The sequence below is a fragment of the Falco rusticolus genome, chromosome 1 (genome assembly GCF_015220075.1).
Source record: "Falco rusticolus isolate bFalRus1 chromosome 1, bFalRus1.pri, whole genome shotgun sequence".
In the NCBI taxonomy this organism is placed as follows: Eukaryota; Metazoa; Chordata; class Aves; order Falconiformes; family Falconidae; genus Falco; species Falco rusticolus.
Window position 1 is genome coordinate 13,432,550 of NC_051187.1, and position 19,773 is coordinate 13,452,322.

General features: G+C 54.4%; 1 protein-coding gene across 3 annotated transcripts in view; it reads right to left on the reverse strand.

Annotated features, from left to right (window-relative positions):
• The window catches only part of MGAT5B (alpha-1,6-mannosylglycoprotein 6-beta-N-acetylglucosaminyltransferase B), a 70,621-nt gene extending 61,387 nt beyond the window's left edge, over window positions 1-9,234 (reverse strand). For all 3 annotated transcript variants that reach the window (XM_037410514.1, XM_037410506.1, XM_037410524.1), the window contains exons 1-2: window positions 8,947-9,234; window positions 2,418-2,530 (exon numbers count right to left, since the gene is read on the reverse strand). In XM_037410514.1, the coding sequence (XP_037266411.1) occupies window positions 2,418-2,530; window positions 8,947-9,014 (181 nt within the window). In that variant the 5' untranslated portion in view covers window positions 9,015-9,234. The remainder of the gene's footprint in view (window positions 1-2,417; window positions 2,531-8,946) is intronic.
• Window positions 9,235-19,773: the final 10,539 nt, after the last annotated feature.

Below are 19,773 nucleotides of genomic sequence, written 5' to 3' on the forward strand. Positions count from 1 at the left end.
GCAGGGAGAAGGGAGGAAAAAAAAAAGTTTTACATTGAATTTCTGAGCTTGCTAATGAAGGAGGACTTCCCTTAGCCAGACACAGACCTTAAAGTCCAAAAGCTTGAAAAATTAGAGGACCTTGATCATAATTTTTATCTTCTTCTTGAAAAGAGACAAACCAGCAATCACCAGAAGCAACACCCACACCACGCAGCCTTGGAGCCAAGGAGCGGGCATCGCTCCTGGCCGGCAAGGCAGGCGCTCACAGCACACCACCCCGCAGGGCCAATGGGACCCACCATGGCCAGGAGCTCGGATGGAAGAAGGTGAACCCACTTGCACACCTTGATTTAATCACCTAAAGCAATGAGTGTGGAGGACTCTGAGGTGTGAGAGCCTGAACAAGGAGGTTTCTTTTGATCCAGCTCCAAGGCTGCGCTGACGTTGTGCCTGGTAAACAGGAGACACGTAAGGATGGGAATCAGTGGACTCAAAGACCTGGGTTAAATTGATGACAAGAAAAAGAATGGGAAAAGCTATTCTACTCTAAGGCATCCAGAAAGGGGATAAAGAATCTGAATAATTGTCTTTTTGCCATCACTGGAACAGGCTGCCCAGGGTGGTGGTTGAGTCACCATCCCCAGAGGTATTTCAAAGACAAGTAGACAGGGCACTTAGGGACCCGGTTTAGTGGTGGCAGTGCTACGTTAATGGTTGGACTTGATGACCTTAAAGGTCTTTTCCAACCTAAACGATTCTACAATTTCACCACAACTTTGAAGTCCTCTGGGGTGGGACCAGGGGCTTCTGCAGGCTTCTAGAAACCCTTGCTGCTGTTTGCAGCATGACCTGTGCCACCCTCAGCTCACACTGGTCCCACAGTTACTCAGGTCCCTCTCTGCCTTTCTTCTAGTTCTCTGCAAACTCCGAGAGGATGCTGGGGCTCTCCTGGGTCAGAAGGCAGCTGTAACAAGTGACACTTTTTATTCCACACTCAGGAATCTTTTCAGGACCCATCTCTTCAAAAGCCAGGTTTGGAGAAGGTGGTGGTCCAGAGGCTTCTGCCCACCCTCCTCACATGCTGCTTCTCATCCCAAGAAGGAAGAAATCATGTATTATATGACCAGGTTTCAGTCACCAGCTATCCTGGGAGCAGCGCTTGGCATGGGGACAGGGACATTAACAAAGCACCCACCCTTGCCGCAGGGGCAGGTACCCCAAACGTGGTAAACCACACAGAAAATACGGAAAGGCACCGATCCTGCAGCCTGCTCTGGCTCCGGCTGGGGACAACCCAACCAGGCAAACACCAGCTCCTTGGAGAAGGGGCTTAATGGAGTTGGTGATGGGAACAATTAGGGGATCACAGGGAGAAACGCCAGCCACCGTGTGCTCCACCCGTGGGGGAGAAAAAGCCAGCTGCCGCAGGCTGCACATCAGTCTCTCTGAAAATCAACTAAGTGGTTTACAAGCACCATCAGACTTCTGGAAACCACCACTTCAGTCCTCTCCTGTAGGAAAGCAGCTAGGGCTTCTTCGAGCACCACAAGGAAAGGATCTAATGCCCCAAAATCACATTCCAGGCAAGGCTAGGGAGCTCAAATCCTTCCATGCGTTTGGTATGGAGGAGGGGAAGACCATGGTGGCCTGGCCAAGCCTATCTCACCCTGCTCACCAGAGTTCAAGCTGGACATTTCCCCCTGTGCAGTTCAGTCATGCTGTTCCAGGCTGGGGCCACAGAGAAAAAAATTCAGGGCAAAGCTCAATTCAGGACACGGGCAGGACACAACCCTCCCACCATGGAAGCTGTCTCCTGAGCTGACTGCACATCTTGCCAAAACAGGTGTTTTAAAAAATATAACAGAAAGCACACTTGCCAAAAATCAGAATATTTATCTTCTACATTTCAGTACCTCCATAGAACCACAAAGGCCTTTTATTTTCCCATCCCTAAGGAACAATTTCTACTCCCTGCAGACCAAAACTGCTCAAAATCACTGAGCTCTCCAAGCACCCAAGCCAAATCTTCAGCACGTCAGACTGGGTGCAGCCCATGCAGCCCACACCTCTGCCAGCTGAAGGTCTGACTCCACCAGCCGCAGCCACTGGTGTTTTCCCATCCCTCTGCTGTGAGCCACGGTCAGCATCCACACTCCCGCACACACGTGTCCCCGCTGTGCCTGTACACCTCTGGATGCAAACACTGCCAGGTTTTAGCCACGTGGCTGCAAAGTGCTCCACGCCACAGCAAGAAGAGCCAACAGGACCCTGAGCTGTCCTGACATCCCTGAAATGGGTCAGGAGGGAGCCTTGGGAACAGAGGCATCGAAGCACCATCCTCCCTGCATCCCTGGTGCTCGTCAGCTCGGCTGCACCATGCATGCAGGGGTCATTGAGCATCACATGGGACAGGACGGGCACGGAGCCACGCTTACCTTCGGTCCGGATGGTGAAGGGCGAGTCCCCCAGGCGCTTGGCTGAGAACTGCCCTCCCAGCGATGTCATTAGGAAGCACAGGGTGAAAAAGCCAATGCCCAGCACAAATATCCTGTGTGAGGGAAAGCAGAGCTGTAGCAAGGTGTGATGAGGAACCAGCTCGCTCCTGGGATAGCCCCACCACCCTTCATGCCCCTGGGGTAACCCCCAGCAGGAGCCGCTTTGTTTTGGGGTGTCTGGAAGAGGCAGCCTGAACAATCCCTGCCTCCTTCCCAACTGCTCCATCCCCATGGCTCACACCACCCAGCCTGGGCAAGGAGCATCTCTGTGGCCAGAGTTCCATAAGAGCACACCAGTAACTCACCCAACCACAGCCAGACCCACACACGCTTCACGAAGAGTCCTAAGATGTTGCTGCCCAAACTGGCACCAAGCAGGTGGGTTTTGCCTGAAAATACCCTTCAAAATCCCTGCAGTCTGCTCCAACAGGCAGGCTTCAAGAGGGAACGGAGGACTTGCATCTTAGATGGGAAAGCCCTTACCATGCTCCACTAGATCCAGGCCATTCATCCACACCATAGGAACCACCACAATAAACAATACCCATTTTCCTCCTGGGAGAGTCCGGAAAAAAGAAAGACCTTGTACCTTCCCTTCCTCCCAAAGGATCTAAAAATATAAAAACCAAAACTTTTTTTTTTAAAAAAAAAAAACGGTCTTTTGTTCCCCCTGTAACTAGGTCACTGGTATTTGCCATTGTGTCCAGCATCACCTGCACGGCACGGGCAGCCCTGTGCACAGCAGAACGAGGAGGGACCCACACTGGCAGCACACACGGTGGCCTGGGACCATCCCGTTGCTACTTTGTTCATCTGGGCTGGTAGGAAAGCAGCTCCCATGGGGATGCACCAGGCAGGATGCTGACCCACACGTCACTCCCAGCTGAGCTTGTGGTCACCTCCAGCTGCAAGAGAGGCAGGAGCCCTCAGCGCTGCTCTTATTCAGGCCAAATTCAGGCCAGAACTTTTGGGGAGGGTACAAAGGCTGAAGGCAGGAGCTCTGTGCAAGCAGGAGGGTTATTGTGCACCAGGGAGCATAAAGCCAAGCCCCCCCCCCATCTCCCCAGCATGCAAGCAGAGCATGCTGCACCGAGGGATTGGATGCCTGGTCTCTTTCCACTGCTTGGAGATGCTGCCACTGCCTCCAAGTCTCCATGGAGGTGCAGCATCCTCCAACAGACACACAGGCACAGCCCCAGCAGAGCCACTGCCAGGCACCATGTACGACAGGTCCCAGAGCCATGGCTATACGGAGGATCTCAGCCAGTTAAACCCAAGAAAAATTTCAAAGAGGAGAAAGAGAAAAGACAACTGCCAGCCAGCCTCGTGAAACAACAGTTCGCCTTCAAATAGACAAATCCTGTGTGAGATGGTGAGCTGAGCAAGCCCGTAGGGGTGCCTGCTGGCATTTCTGCCTCCCAGCGTCCCAGAGCCAAAGGGAACCAAGCCACCGAGGACAGGAACCTGTAACTCTCCTTTGCAAGTTCACAGCATTATCCGCAGGGCTCAGGAGCTGCGCACGGAAACGCAGCAGAGCCACCCAAAGCTGAAACCAGGCTTTTCCAGAGAAAGGGTTGCAAAGGAACACCACAGCCCTCCATCTCATCATTATTGTGCAGTTAAAAGGCAAAGGATTAGGAGCCAGCCATTAAGTCTGGACTACAACGTGCCAGCATCGCAATTATCTGTTGCTGGAAAGGGCTGGCAACTAAAGCAACTTCCTTCAAAGCACTCATTAGCTACAGGAGATGTTTTGGAGACCTGAAGTACAGCGTCAAGCAACTCAAAAAGGACTGGCCTTCCCTGGAAAGATCTACTGGAGGAGCTCCCAGGGCAGGTCCCTACTGTTCCAGTACAGCATGGCCAGGCTCGCCCTGCCCGGAGAGCCTCCTAGACAAGACATGGTACCTTCACAGGACCCCACAAGCTCCCTACCTCCATCCCACCAACTCTGATGCTGCTCTCACGGAGCCAACACACACCTGAGCCCCAGACCCAGGGCAGCTTTGCTGTCAGCATCAGGCAGCTCAAAAGCAAAGGGTTTCTCCAGCCCTGCGCGCTGCAGACAGGCATCTAACACCACCCATCCGCCCTGGCTCCCAGGCATCAGCCCTGCCCCATCCCCAGCTGGGTCACAGCAGATCAGGATCACCTGGCCAGGGGCTTCGGACAAACAGAACCCTGCAGCTCCTCATCCCCTTCTCACCTCACACCTAATCAAGAGTAAAAGAAACATCCTGGGCTTGTTAGCCTTAACAAGCTCTGCCAGCAGCACACAAAACCAGCACAAACACTTGCTAATCCTTTTGGAGACCCACAGCCAGGCATTGGGAGAGCTGACCCACCTGGGAAAGGGGATGTTCAAGTGCATCAGTGAAACTGCCCGACATCCCTGTGCATGCACTCTGGGAGTGAAGCAGCTCTTATTTCTGAATGAGCCTGCCCTGGGGGCTGGAAAGCAGTTTAAACAAGCTGTAAAAAGCATTGTTCACTGGGCTAATCCAGACTTCCATCCCTAAAAGCCTGGCTATAGGCACAGCTGGTGTGCCCTACAAGCAGCTGCTGGTGGAGCACAGCCATCCTCTCCCCAGCAGATGCTGATGAACCATCGAGCTGCAGTATTTGCATGCAGAGATGACTACGGACCTCATCCCCTTTCCCAAAGCAGACCTCAGAGAAGGGTTTCCAGAGAGCTGTGGTCCAGCTCTGGCAGGGAGGTGATTGAGCATCCCTGATGCTTCAATACAACATGGTGCCCCACAAATTGCTTGGAGCAGGAGCGATTCAGGGACATGAGTCCATTCCCATTATCACACCCTGCGCCCGGCCACAGAGCACAGTGCTTGATCTGGAAGAGGCTCTCAGGAACACAAATGGAAGGGACTGCAGCACCCAGCTTGGCCTTGGAGGGCTGAATTTATCCTTGGAGCAGGAGCAGAGGAAACGCTGTCTGCCGTGGCACCTCCCTAGCAGGAAAGGACAACAGCACAGTAGAGAAGGCACAAGCTGGAGGAGGAGGAGGTCAAAGCCCAGCCATGCCCCATGACCAAGGATCCTCCCTGGGAGCACGTCATGGTACAAAACCCACCCTAAAGCTCCATCCTGCTGCCAGCTGCCCCCTTCCCCAACGGGCATTTTAACGAAGTATCACCTGATTAAATAATCAGATCTGATCCTGCTCTTCATTCTCAGCCTTCCTACTGACAATATCTTCATCATTATGCAAGACCTTGTTTATGCATTTTAATCTTCATAATTATACTCTGGCAAGGAGTGATGGTTAAACATTGAGAAGAAAGAAAAGGAGGAAGGAAAGAAAAGGAGGAAGGAAAGAAAAGGAGGAAGGAAAGAAAAAGATACAAAAGTGATCTGTGCTCTAGCATCTCATTAGGAGACAAAATCTTTTTCATTTTGACTGGATTACAGAGAGTAGGGGAGACTCAGGATGGTTTTTTCCCTAAAAAAAAAAAAAGAGAGAGACTAGAGCATAACTGGAATTGATATGCTTAGGAGAGAAGCAGATCGAGCCCAGCAGCATCACTCCACAGAGCAGGGATGCTGCAGGGATGGGCTCTGAGCCCGAGGACCCCATCTCTTTTACTTTGTGCTGATCTTCTCCAGGTGAATAAAAATGCTTGGCCCAGCCTTAACTAAGCAGAAACTCCTTATGCAGAAAACAAATACTGCAAAGCAGGTAAAACAGACTCGACCCCAGATCTTCCAAATTGCCCATCAAATGCACTAGGTCCTCTGCCCCCAAAATCCTAAATCACTGAAGACCATGGAGCTCCAACCACCAAGTAGCATCTACTCTGCATGCTGGTTTTGCCTGTCATCCCACATCACGTTTAATTAATTGCCTGGGCACGGTTCTGGTGCCAAGTCCCTCTCCACATCCTCCCCACTGAAATGTTCATAGTTCTGGGTTCTGGCATGGTGCCCAAAAGAGAAGGAAGCCAAATTCTCTAAGTCTTTAGTGAAAATTGGAAGTGACACCCCAGTCATTTTTGGCCCATGGAACTGAAAGCTGGATGCAGCCAGGAGGGTCTGAGCAATGAGCTGGAGGAAGGTGAGGGGACGAAGGCCAGCAGCACCCAGTGGGATTGAGCTATGACATTGGGACTGTCTGTCCATGGTGCTGCATCACTCAGCTGGGACTTGCAGGGAGAATATTATGCAGGTGCATGGTGAGACCAAGGCCTACAGGGACAGGTAGGATTTTTTTAGACAAGTTTTCAACACCCAAGTCTCTTAAGCTCAAAAGCCGAGCAACAATTTCCAACAGCAGCAGTAGTCAGGCTAATAAAAGATGCTCCCTCTCCTGAAAACCCAGTTTTGCTCAGAGCCCAACACCATCACGGTGCTGTCAAAATGATGCTCAGCAGTGGGAATCATCCTCCACAAAGGGGACTAGAGTGAATTCTCTTACTGGCCAATGTTACAGACACATGGAAAGCCTGGCTTTGGTTTCCAGCTGGCAAACTTGCCTGAACTCCCCACATTCTGCAAAACCTAGAGCTGGGCAAGCTGGACCAGGGCTCCAAAATAGTGAATTCTTGCCTGAATCTGGCAGTCACAAATGAAACACCCTTTCCTGCTGAGATGAAGTCAGAGCCATCCTTGGACGTTTCTACACAGATTTGCTCTCTCTCTCCTTTCCATTTGCTGCAGGTGCTTTCAAAGCTCAGAGCTTTGCATTGGTTGGCATGTCTGGAGCATGGTTAAATGAAATGTTTTGGTGCAAAGGGTCAGGTTTCCTGTTCACTGTTTGCTGATGGCACTGCTGCCAGGAGTCCACACCAGGCAGGGGATCGCACCGTGGGCTTCCCTAGAGCAGCAAGGCTTTGCCCAGCCGGCAACAAGCACCCGATCTACTTGACCCCCATCCTGATTGCCAGTATATTCTCCCACTCCGGTAGATCATCCCTGATTCACATCAGCTGAGAATGTGGGGTGCTGATTTTAGGGGAGCAGTACTGATTTGCACCAGGTTACGGCTGGAGTAGGGCAGTGCCAATGCTTGCCCACACTGGGCTGGGAGCAAGGTGGTGCAGGACCATGACATGGAGGGGTGAGCTGGACACTGAGGGACAGCTAGGATTGCATCTTGGGAATTTCTTCTCTCACACAGGGAAAACCTGACTGGTTAACAAGAGGGGACCCTCCAGCCCAGTGCTCTCCTGCCATCACAAGCCCCTCATCCACACATATCCTCACGTCCAGTGGGACTTTGTGATCACCCTGCAGCTCACTCCCTGCGCTTCCCCATCCTGATCCTAGGTCAGTGCTGAAGGTGTGCTTCCCCTGCCCCAGAGGCGATGGATGCTCTGGCCAGTTACTTCCTCACTACAGGCTTCAAACCCACTTGAGAAAGCAAATAACCAAGTAAAGAGCATACCCCTGGGGTGCACGTGTCCTTCCCACCTCTCTGACAGTCATTCCTCATGCTCGGAGCAAGCCCGAGCCGTGGGGATCCTCACATCCCTGCTCCACCACTGCATCTGACATCCCCTTGGCCAATTTCCCCAGCCCCAGGGCACTGCTGTGGGATCTGGCAGCAGGAATCCCTCCGGTCCACCCGCTAGCGCAGAGCCAGGCAGCTCCCGGGGAGACAATATCTCCCACCCCAAGCACAAGCCAGCAGTGCAAGCAGAGCCCTGTCCTCCCGCTCAGCTCCAGGTGGTAGCCTGGGCTTTGCAAAAAGGCACCGGGGCAGATCCCACCAGTGATCCCAGGTGATCCCCGGCCCCCAAACACAGCAGGGAGCACTGGCAACCGCCGAGCTGGGCTCACCCCACCCTGTGCTTCACCCGCCGGCACTTGCCCCTTCTGTGGGTTTTTAGTCCCTCACCCCAGCGAAAACCCAAGCAATTCCTGGCATCTCCCATGTGTCTCAAGCCTGGGAGCAAGCAAAGCGCGTCTCCGGTGAAATAAGGAAGCTGGAGAGCAAGGACTGGAGAGGGGAAGCGAATGCATGGAGGCAGAAATGGGAGAGAGTTACACCAAGGGGAAAAAAGCAATAGGTGGGCACGGGCGTGCTGGAGCCGGAGGGTTTCAGGTTGGATATCGACCCTGGCCAGTTGGGTATTAATGATACCCCAGCCCCGCCGCCAGTTCAGGGTGGGTTTCAACATTCCCATCGGCACTAGCGGATTTAAACCAGAGGAACCGACTCCCCCCGCGTACCAACATCCCCGAGGACGGTATTAAGAAAAGGCAGCGGCAAACAGCCCTGTCATTACCCCAGGGCACCGGCGCGGCGAGCGCATCGGCAGCCGCCGGACAGCGAGGGCTGCGGACCCGCACGCTGAGCCGCGGGCAAACTTGCCAGGACCGCTGACATCCTGATCCGGGGTCAACCGCCCCCTCCCCCGCAAAATGTGCTCCGACAACCGCTTCGCATCCGACAACCGCAGGGGCCGAGCCAGGCGGCGGCGAGCCGGGAGGAGGGACAAGGGAATAACTTTACCTAAAGGGTCTCAAGGTGACGAGGCATCTTCTGACCATTATCTTCCCATCCGCGTTGACTGTGATCATGGTTCAGAGTTGCGGGGGGAGCGGGGAGGGGGCGGCCCCCGCACCCCCCCCCACCCACCGAGGCAGCGAGCGGGGCTCAGCGGGCGGAGCGCGGGGCTCCGCGGGGGCGCATGGCGGGGCGCGGAGCGGGCGCGGAGCACCTCCCCGCCCGCCCTACCCCTACCCGCTGCCGGCCGAGCCCATCGCGGGCCAGCGCCGCTCCGCTCCGCGCCGCGCAGCCCGTGCGGGGCACCGCGCCCTGCCCCGCTCCGCGCAGCCCCGCGCAGGCAGCTCCGCCCCGCACCGCCCCGCGCAGGCTGCGCCGGGCGCCGAGTGCCACCTAGCGGCAGCCCGGCTGCAGAGCGGGGGGGCCGGGGCCGTGCGGGGGGCGGCTGCCCCCGGGTTGGGGCATTTGCGGGAAAGGTGGCCGTTACGCGGCGGGGGGGTGCATCCCGGGGCGGGTAACAGCCCCCGGCGTGGTGACCTGGGGAGCCGGGGCCGGCCCTCGGTGGGAAAAGTGGGGGGGTCAAAGCAGGAGCGCCACCGTGCAGCTCCCACGGGTGCTGTTTGCTTTGGGGGGCTGCGGGGAGGAGGGCAAGCCCTGATTCGGGGGAAGGGGGGGGTGTCTGGACCCTGACTCGGACAGCCCTGGCCTGCAGCTTTGCTTCCCCATCACCCGGGTTTCTTTTGGGGGGGTCACAGTCCACAACGTGGCTTCCCAATGCACCGGGACACCCCTGGGTGCTGCTGAAAGGACCAGGGTGGCATGGGGGCCGGGGCTGGGAGGCGTCCTTGGGAAGGCAAGGAAGGGGCCGTGAGAGCTGAGGCAGGAGAAGCAGCTGCTGAGCTCAGCAGAGGTGTTTCCAGCTCATGTGTGAAAGGTGACAGGCAAAAAGCCTCTCAGAGCTTGGGACTTAAAGGAGCCAAATGTGCGCAGGGCCGGAGGCACCCCGTTTCCAGCCCCTGACTCAAGGGCACCCCGTGTCCCAGGTGCACCCCAGCAGTGGCGACACAGGGGATGCATTGGCGTGCGGCGTGAGCACACAGTTGCAGAAAGCTGGAAGGAGACTGGGCCAGGACCAGTCTGGGGCGGGGGGGGTGGGCTGTGAGGCAAACAGGGGCCCCTTGTGCTGGCCATCCCTCTCTGCACTGGATATCACCATGGGCACCATAAGGCATAGGGTGACACGGAGGGAGAGCTGCCCCTTTGCCATCCCCGGGGTGGGATGCTCTCTTCCCATGGTCCTTCCCAGCCCTTCTCCATCCCACTTGCTTATGGGCAGGAAATGTTCCTCCAACCCCAACAGCCCGGCATGGCTTGGCCATCTCCTCTGCGAGTGCTGTGCAGTTACAACACACACCCCCCAGCGCCAAGCAGCCAACCACCCCCTCTTTATAATCTGTGAGCTCCTTTGCCTGTGCAAAATCCCGGTGTTTTCCCACGAGGCTGGTGAAGAGGAAATGCCGTATTATCTCTGTTGTGATACCGTAGCTCTGATTTCCATAGGGATCCCATGCACTCACTCTGCTTCCTTCTCCCTGATGTAAACCAGGGGTGGCTTCAGCCAGCAGGGCTCCAGGTAGCGTATGCTGCAACAGCAGCAGCCACAGGCAAGCTCAGAGAGGGAAGACAGCTGAAAATTTTCCACGGAACAGCACTTTCTCTCTATGAAGCAGCACTTTTTGTCAAGAAGTGAGAAGAAACCTATCCTTTAGGGTTTCATAAATACAAAAGGAATTACGTGTTCATGCACACTTTTCATGGGCAGGGGAAAGGGAAGGTGTCATTGCCACACCAGGTCTGAGCAGAATAATATCGGGCCAAGGCAAATGGACACACAGACTGAGGATTTGCAGAAAGCATGGCTCAGACACAGCAGTCAGCACTGTCAAGCCAAATACAAACCCTTAGGTCAGCTCTCCTTGATCTTCCATGCAGGCAGCCCAACATCTTGACAAGGACACCCCTCCCCGCAGCGCATCCCATGGGGACCTTATGGACACGGCCATGCAGATCCACTGGGCTGGACAGACACCCAACTCGAGCTGCGGGGCCTCAGCCCTTGCCATTTTAGGTGCAGCTGTGAGTCTTCGGTGCATCTGGCCTTCTCTGGAAAAAACACCTGGTTTTCTTAACCTGGCCTTTGGGCAAGGAGGGAAGCAGCAGACTAGTGAAGGTGCTGTGGGGATCCTGCCACCCCTGATGTCCTTGCTCCTGCTTGTTATCTCCATTCCCAGCTTCTGCTCCTCTGACAGGAGACCTTCAGCCCTCATCTGAGCTGTAAAACCACTTTAAAACCTGGTGTTCTTCCACTTGCTGCTCTTGCACCACTCCAGCCAGCAGCAGGAGGCAGAGCCTTTTGCTCTGAGACCAGCTCAGCTGGAAATCTTCCTAATGCACGTAAACACACAACATGAACTGGTCAATGGAGCAGCCAAATCACTGCCTCCCGTGTGCCAGGAGCCGGCTGGGCCTTCCCAAGAGCATCCCATCCCAGCCACTGCAGAGCAGGGGTCTACGAGAGTTCCAGTGTGGGATGAATTTTGCTGTGGGACGGGACCCCCGTCTCACCTCCATAAGGCTAGTGCCAAGGTCCTTCTGCACATCACACGGGTTCTGGGTCATGCCAAGTGGCAGCTCTTCCCTGAGACCAATGGCAGCAGCTTCCCAGCAGGAAAAGGCTGGGGTATGGCAAGGCATGACACATTAATTTTGTAAGTCTTAGGGGTGAGGGTCATTGGGGAGGGGAAAGGAAGCAGAGAAGAGATTGTGCCGCTCCTACACCTCCCTCCAGGGCTGACAATGGCCCCCTGATGACCTGGCTGCTTCTAGGGCAGGCAGAAGGCAGCTCAGCCACCTTGGCTTCCTCTGGGTGCTTGCTGCAGTGCCAGCCAGGGAAAAATATAAAATAAAATAAATGCAGAAATCTGCTCTTGGCAATCTCCATTCAACGAGCTTTTCTTTTGGCTCCGGTCAGCACATCAGGCTGTAACTCTCCGTTGCCCTGCCCGGCAGCGCCCAGGCATTAGCGATGTTGTAACAGCCCCATTAGCAACAGGCAAAACGCAAAATCCTGTGAACTGGTGATTAGTGGGGAACCCCGATGCGCAGGGACACCTCTACGGCCAGGCGAGGGAAGGAGGCAGGGCAACCACCACAGCCCGCTGCTCCCCTTGCTGCAGGTCTCCCACCTCCTGCTGCAGAACACCCAACCTCAATCCAAGCCCACCAAAGCCATGTGGGAGAGGGATTGTCCGGAGCTGGGGAGGAGGTGGGGAGAGGCACGTCCCGTATGCGCAGCCTGGGGGGTGCTGGGGTCCGCAGGAAGCAGTTGCACTCACAGTGCTGGCCAGGGGGCCAGGCAGGGTTCTCTCTGCTGCTCTCAACTCCTGCCGTCCCGTGCGGGATCCATCACCCTGTAGGCAGGATCACAGCATTTTCTGGCCCCTGGAACCCTCATCCCCGAGAAGTGCTGCAGCAGACAGTCCCTTCCCTCTGCTGCTGCTTGAAACAAAAGCTTAATTAACTACCAGTTCACTGGTGTGTTTAGAGGGATTCTAAATCTAAAATCCAAGGATGGTAATAAAGTGGTGAATTATCTTCTTCAGCAGCTGAGAAGCAATGGCCCCAAAAATCAATATGCTGAAGTTATACGTACAGACACACATGTATGTTTGTTATTATTACAAATCAGGCAGCAGCAGGGAATGGAGAGAACCAACTCAGCAGCTGACTGGTATGGAAGAAACCAGTTTCCCACCAGTTAGAGCCCCTTCCCAGCCAGAGGCAGACATGGAGCATCTCCAGTACAGGCTCCAGACATCCACCTCCACAGCACTGTCTGTAAGCCAGGCAGAACCGCAGCTCCAACTCCAACACCAGAGCATCCTTCGGCAGCCAGGACTCATCCAGAGCATCCTGCAGCAGCCAGGACTCATCCTGTGCTGCTGGCCCAGCAAAAGACCTCAGGACTTTTCAACTGATGTTGAGTAACCATGTTACTATGAGTCCGAAAGCTCCCTAACCCAGTCATCACTGGGAAAAAGATGATGGTTTAGATCAGCACAGTGGAGAAAAGGGGTTATAAATGCAAGGTGGGCTGGAAACCACCATAGACCAATCTTATCATATTCCTCTAATGGTCATGGACTGACAGTCACCACTGCTCAGCTATGGACAGCACAGCCATGGGCACCTCCAGACAAGTCACAGTGACAGTGTTTATGTTGGCTCTCGGTGAACAACGCCCCAGTGCTGCCAGGGCTCCAAAGACACCCCAGGACTCTCCAGAGACTCCCTGCTCCAGCCTGAGACCCTTCTTCAATGCTTTCCAAAGCCTGGGGCTTGGACTCTGTCCACGTTTCTTCTCGGATCCTCCTCTTGAGCCCCGAGCTACTGGATGTCCATGGAAAACTAATGATCACAGGGGAGGAGAATCACAGCAAACCACCAAGCTGTAATGTGCTATGACAAGCTACTTCCTCAAGTTCTCCCCACACACAGTTTTGCCCTTGAGATAGGAAATATAATTTGACTGCAGGAGCTGCCGTGCCCAAATGCTCTGGGCTTATGATCACTTAGTCACAGTAACTTCTCTGTCCCCCTCAAGCAACATTGCTGGGTACAAGGCACTCTTTATTGACATAAAACAACTTAGCTCCATCACTGGATCAGCCTCAATTACTGCATTCACACCTCTGCCCATTTCTGTAGCAACAAGGCGGAAAGGCTTTCAGCCTGGTACCAATCTCCCGCACCAGCAAGCATCACCAGCTGCCCCACTGGCACAGAGCTGCCTGCCAGCACCACGATGTGCTCTCACTGTACCAGGGGCTGCCACAGGCACCACAGGGCTGCCATGCCTGTACAGGCAGCCCTGCGCCACCCCTGCAGTGCATTGAGGTTTGCTGCCTATTCCTAGGGGCAGAAAAACCAGCCCTAAATTAGCTCATCCACTGGTGTTTGGAGAGGGCACTGGGCAAGGAGCAGGGAGAGGATGGTGATGTTCTAAAACCACCCCTGCATCCCCACACACATGATGGTCAGGAGCCACACAGGTCCCCCAAGACTGCTGAAAGGGACCAAGAGAAACTGGGAGGGACTATGGCAGATGGGACATCTCGAGCAGCAAGCAGCATGGATGGCCTTGCTGATACCAGAGCCATGGGTGTTGAAGACATTCGCTGACTTACAGTCCCTGCAATTGCAGCCTCCAGAAGATGCAACATTTCCCTTCAAAGCTTGAAAACCAGAAGCACTGCTCAGCTAAAAGACAGCTATAAGAGCACACCTGACACTACCCCAGGGAGTGTTTTACCCACCATGAGGGTTCCTGGGGCTGTTCTCCTGTCCCTGGGGCTGTCTGCATGCCTGAGGTCTCTGTGGGGTGCAGTGTAACCCCAAGCAGATGCTGATCTCTGCCCTCCCCTTCCCTGGGATGACAGCAGGGAGTCTCGTGGTGATGTACAGCACTTCTGAACTGCTTAAAGGATTGAGCCAGCAGCATCCCCTGGGGACAGATCGGGCAGCGTTAAAGGCTGGTTGCAGCCCTCAGCAGTCAGACCAAGCTCTCCCAGCTTGCCAGATCACTCCATGCTGCTTGGGGAGCAGAAGGAGCATTGCAACCCTTACCAGGCTGCGGATGCAATGGCCACAGCATGCTGCAGCCCACAGTGCTGGTAGCACAGCACAGGGGACACAGCTCAGGCTGGGGTACCTGCTGGAGGTGCACAGCCAGATCAAGTGTAAAACATGGGATTCTACAGCTCCCGTCAGCACAGGGCAGTGTCAGCACAGCCTTGCGTGGGGAATTTGGGAAGGTCCTGCCCTTGCAAGCCTGTTAGCACCGTGAATCCTTCACTTCCATTAGCTGCTAATTCACTTACAGCAAAGGAAGATAATAGAGGTAAGGATCACTCCTCAGCTCCCAACAGGATTATGTGTTTTGAGAGCCGAAGGGAAGCTGAATTTCCCTTTCTCTTCTTGGAGAAAGAAATAAGTGCATTTTTCTTACAGTGTTAATTCAAACCAGCAACAATCCTGCCTTCATCAAGAAGAAAATGCAAAAGGTAAAAGGAAAGCCTGAACCATCTTTACAGGTAAGAAAGGTTTCCTGACTGCCCTGCTGCAAAGGGAGATGTCCAGAGGAAACAAAAGCAGAAATTAAAAATTAAAGCAAGAGAGAGAGCTGTACAGCAGATTACGGAGAAGTGTTTGTACCGCTGCAGTGCATTAACAAGCCTGCAGCTGCCCTGGGGGGACGCCTGACACCCTGGGGGACCACAGCTACCTGCCGTCGGCAGCTCTGCCCAGCCCAAGTCCAGGCAGGGAAGAGGAGACCAGGAAAGGACCAGGCCTGGGGTAAATGACAGCAGCAGGGCAGGTGGGAGTTGCTGAAGCACAGCTCCTGAAGGGAAGAGCATCCTCCCTTTGGGCGAGGTTATTTGAGGCTAAACCCACCAGAGGACCCCCACCGGGAAGGGGACAGGGTAGCACGTCTGGGTTCAATCCAGACATCTCCAAAACACAGTCAGACCTGAGGGCTGGATCTGTCCCTTTGCCGGGCCGACCTCTCAGAGCTGCCAGTTCAGGTTTGCTGCCTCCTCCTCTGCCTTGCTGTCACACTCAGCTGAGCAGCATTTCCCAGCCCAGCATGGTCCTGAGAGGACACTCCGTTGCTCAGCCATTGAATTAGCATCAAAAGGACATCGTGCAGGGGAAGCCACAAGAAAAATAGGCTGGAGGAGCCTCCCAGGCTTATTAGTTAGTACGTTATACTGAGCTCCTGCAGCAAGTGCTGCCTCCCCAGACTGGGAGTGTCCAGGGGCTGCTGGTGCTCCCCCAGCCATCCCACTGCATAGACTTTATATCCCCCATGGCCCCAAGGCTCAGCCAAATGAGCTTGCTGACCTGGTGGCATCAACATGCACAATCTGTTGAGCTCAAGAAAGGAGGAGGATACAAAATGTTGTGCCACGGGCCAGGGAGAAGGGAGAGCTTATAACCCCCCACGACAGCCTGCTGCATGTGCCTGGACCTATGCAGGGGCTCAGGGTTCATATTGACAGCCCAGAGCGAGCCTGGGGGAGCCCGGGCAGGACACTGACACCCCCTGCGTCGCGCCTGGGGAGCGCCGGAGCTGGGAGGCACTGCAGCCAGCAGCAGGCTACTGGAAGGCTTGCACCAGCCTTAGCCAAATTAAGAAGGACAAGGCGTATCGAGCTTCAGCTGTAATTAAGGAAAATAAAGTCAAGGGTTAGAAGAGCAAGAAGTCTCCAGCCTTTTAATTACTGCAGGAGAGTCGCTGCTGCTGAACTGTGCTTGCAGCCCTTCCTGCTGGGGTTTGTTAAGGAGTGTGCCACCCCTGCCCCACGTGCAGAGTGCTCCTGAGCCCAGCAGCCACAACCCAAGCACCTAAAGGGGAGCTCTGGGTGCAAGTGCCTCCCCACCCCATCCCTTGCATCCCATCAGAGGGAAGAGAAGCACCGTCATCTCAGCCAAGGCAGCCCCAAAGCTCCCCCCAAATGCTGGCATACCCCAGCAAAGTGCTTCTGCTCACATGCAAGCACGGCTCTGCAGCCAGGCAGGCAATGCAACCCCTCTGTGACGGGAGCCATACCTCTTCATTTCACATCTCATAAACCCATCCCGCTCCCTCACTTATTCCTAACAAAGTCCCGGCTCTCCGCTGGCACTGCCTCAGCTGCCACATCTGGGCAGGCTGGGGGGATGCAAAGCCGGGATGCCCCACGGCAGCTCCCGTTTCTCTCATCCTGGCTGTCCCCAGGGAGGGTACAGAGCCCATGCCATCATAACTGGGGAGGTGACAGAGCCCTGCCGGTAGCCAGGGCTTACGGGCTCCTACGTTGCTTACTAACACACGTTCATTAGCTGTGAACAGAGCATTCATGCGTGGCATTTCCATGACACTGACCCCAGCTTCTCACTGCCCTTATCTCATGCTTGTCACAGATCATGGGGAAAAGGGTTCAGCCATTGCTGCTGTCGGTTCCCCGGGGGAATGCCAGTGCTTCGCTCCAGTAATGAGATGAGCCTCATCTCACTGAGAGAGCTGCATTTTGGGGACACTTCTCTGCTGGGGACTGGGCCTGGGCAGGCCCAAACAGGGTCTTCCACTGTCCAGCTTTGGACACAGGAGAAGAGCAGGAGAGCCCAGCACAGGGCTCCCTGGGGCGCCCTCGCTGCAGCAAGGGCATCGGGAGCCTCCAGCTGGGTTTGGGGGTCCCTACCTCCTGCTGGGCTTTCCTTCCAGGCACCTCTTCAGTAACCGGAGGGACAGAGCCACCACCATGCTCTGGATGCTGCCCAGGCTCAGCCAAGCTACTGCACCTCAACAGCCCCAAAACTCACAGCAAAAACAGCCACACTGGGCACCCAACACAGCAGCAGGATTACACCAAGCACGCCAGCCTAGTGCTGGTGGAGGCAGGCACAGATACTAGCTAGGCACAGTTAGCTTTTGTTATCAAGCCTCTCCCTTAACACAAAGCACCTGGCGGGAGCCGCGAGCACCTTCCTCATCCTCTCCAACCCATCTAGAAAGCAAGGTCAGCTCCAGGCATTGGGCACAGCCCCGGGAGCTGCTGGTGATGGGGATTATCTGAGCACAGAGCAGCTGGGGACTGAGAAGGAGGTATCAGCCCACAGACCTCTCCAGCCAGCATGAGGGGGATGCTCAAGGTGATTTCTTTGGGTATCCACCAGCCCTGGTTATGCTGCAGGTTGCTAAGTTGTGAGGCAGAAACTGGGAGAAGTCTCCTTTTGCAGCCTCTCTCTCTCTGCTGAAAGACTTCAAAGATCACCCAGGAAATCATATATTGTCCTGACTTATTCAAATTCATAAAGCAACAATTGGAAAGCCCCCAGCTATGGGCTGAGATCATGCAATTAGGCCATCAAAAAATAAACCTCTGAAACCCTCAGACGTTTAAACCTGATAGGCCATATGAAGAAAAATGTTCACTTTTCATATACAATGAGTGGAAATCATTTTAGGTTTTTATTATTATTATTTTAGAAGTGAAATAAGCATATTTCAATCCAGTCAAGAGTGAAATTGAGTTTAACAACAAAGCAATTTCTATTAGCGGAGACCCAGGGAAAAAAAAATTATGGATGAATAGAAAACTCGGAGAGAAATGTGTCAGACAATGGTGGAATTAGGAATTAAAAGCGACTTTGCTTTACTGCTGATAATATAAGCACATAATGATCTACCTCATTGCTAATGTGCTCCCTTCCCATATAAATACTAAAATCACAACAGCAGAAAAGATTGGGATTTAATCCTGCCCCACTCCCAGCAGGGAAGGGAAAGGAGTGCTGCACTTTGCCGACCCCTGGCAGGGCTGAATCTGCAGCAGGATGCCTTAGTCTGGGCTGAGAACAGGGTGGTCATTCCCCCAGCTGAACGTCCAGAGCTGCCCTTCACAAAAAACAGCCTCATGGGCATAACAAGGGAGGCAGGGGATGCGGGATGCCCTCCATGGTGGGCTGCTCCTGCCCACCCTCCGGCTGCCTGGGCTGCAGAAAGGGACACAGCCAGCAGCCTCGCAGGGCTTGTGTTTCCTGGGCCATCTGCCCCTGCCGCCGAGGGGACCTGTCCTTGCACGTGTCCAGGAGTTCGGGCTGAGCTTCCCATGAGGGCCGTGGAGCCATCCCAGCCCTCTCCTCCAGCGCCCAGCCCCAGTAACCTCTTTGGTGAGTAATAACCTGTGATGCTTCGTTTGCTTTGCTGTGATGTCTGCCTTGCTTTCAAGATAGCCTGCTGCCCCATCACCGCCGCAGTGACAATGGAGAAGGGAGAAAGGTGTTTCTGCCCCCTCCAGCCTGGATGCCCTGGCATGGATCTGGCCATCACCAATGGAGGCTGTGGGAGGAGAGGACTCCCCATGTTCCCTTCCCTTGCAATTCTGGGGTCCAAAGTGGGGGTGCTCAGCAGGAGCAGAGGCACAGGGCAATGATGAGCACATCCCTGCTCGGCAGAGAGGCAAGGGGGAGCTGCCAAAGCCAGGCAGACTTGCATCACAGCCGCAGCCTGCCAAAAAACACCCCCATGAACCTCAGCTCCTGGCCAAACCCTGCTCTGCCATGCAGGCTGTGCATTCCTCTTTGCCTCCACCTATATTCTTCCCCATTCCACTCTTCTTCACCTTCTCTACTCACTCTCTGCTTTTGGGGACAGGCAGCATCCAGCTCTCACGTGTCCCCCACCACCGAGCCAAGGGTTGGCATCCCAGGGCACACAGCATCACCATGGCTTCTCTCCAGGACACCAAGGTGTCGTTGCTCCTCATCTTGAAGCATTTCCGTTGCCAAGGATCTAGGTCATTGGAGTAAAAATTTAAAGTTTGAATAGTCTAATGTATCAAATCTTAAGGCAATCACACTGTCCTAAATCTTTATTGGCTTTACAGATTAACTTCTCATCTTCAATGATTCAGCTCCACTTGTTTCTCCTCAGCAGGATTCACAATTTTAATATAGAGACAAAGGTATATTGATCATGCCATATATTAATAAACAGAAATTTTTGTACCACTTTCTTTTATTTTTCTTTCTTTCTATTGTTCTTCTTCTCTAGATGAACCAGTGAAGGTGAACTGCTGCAGGAGCTGGAGATGGGGTCAGCCGGCGCTCCGTCACGGAGGCTGGGAGGAATGCAGAACTCAATTTCAAGCAAGTCCTGTTCCCTTTGAAGTCAGTTAGGCAGCTCCCGAGGACCTTGGTTGAAAGGAGACAGAGGCAATCAGGGGGAGA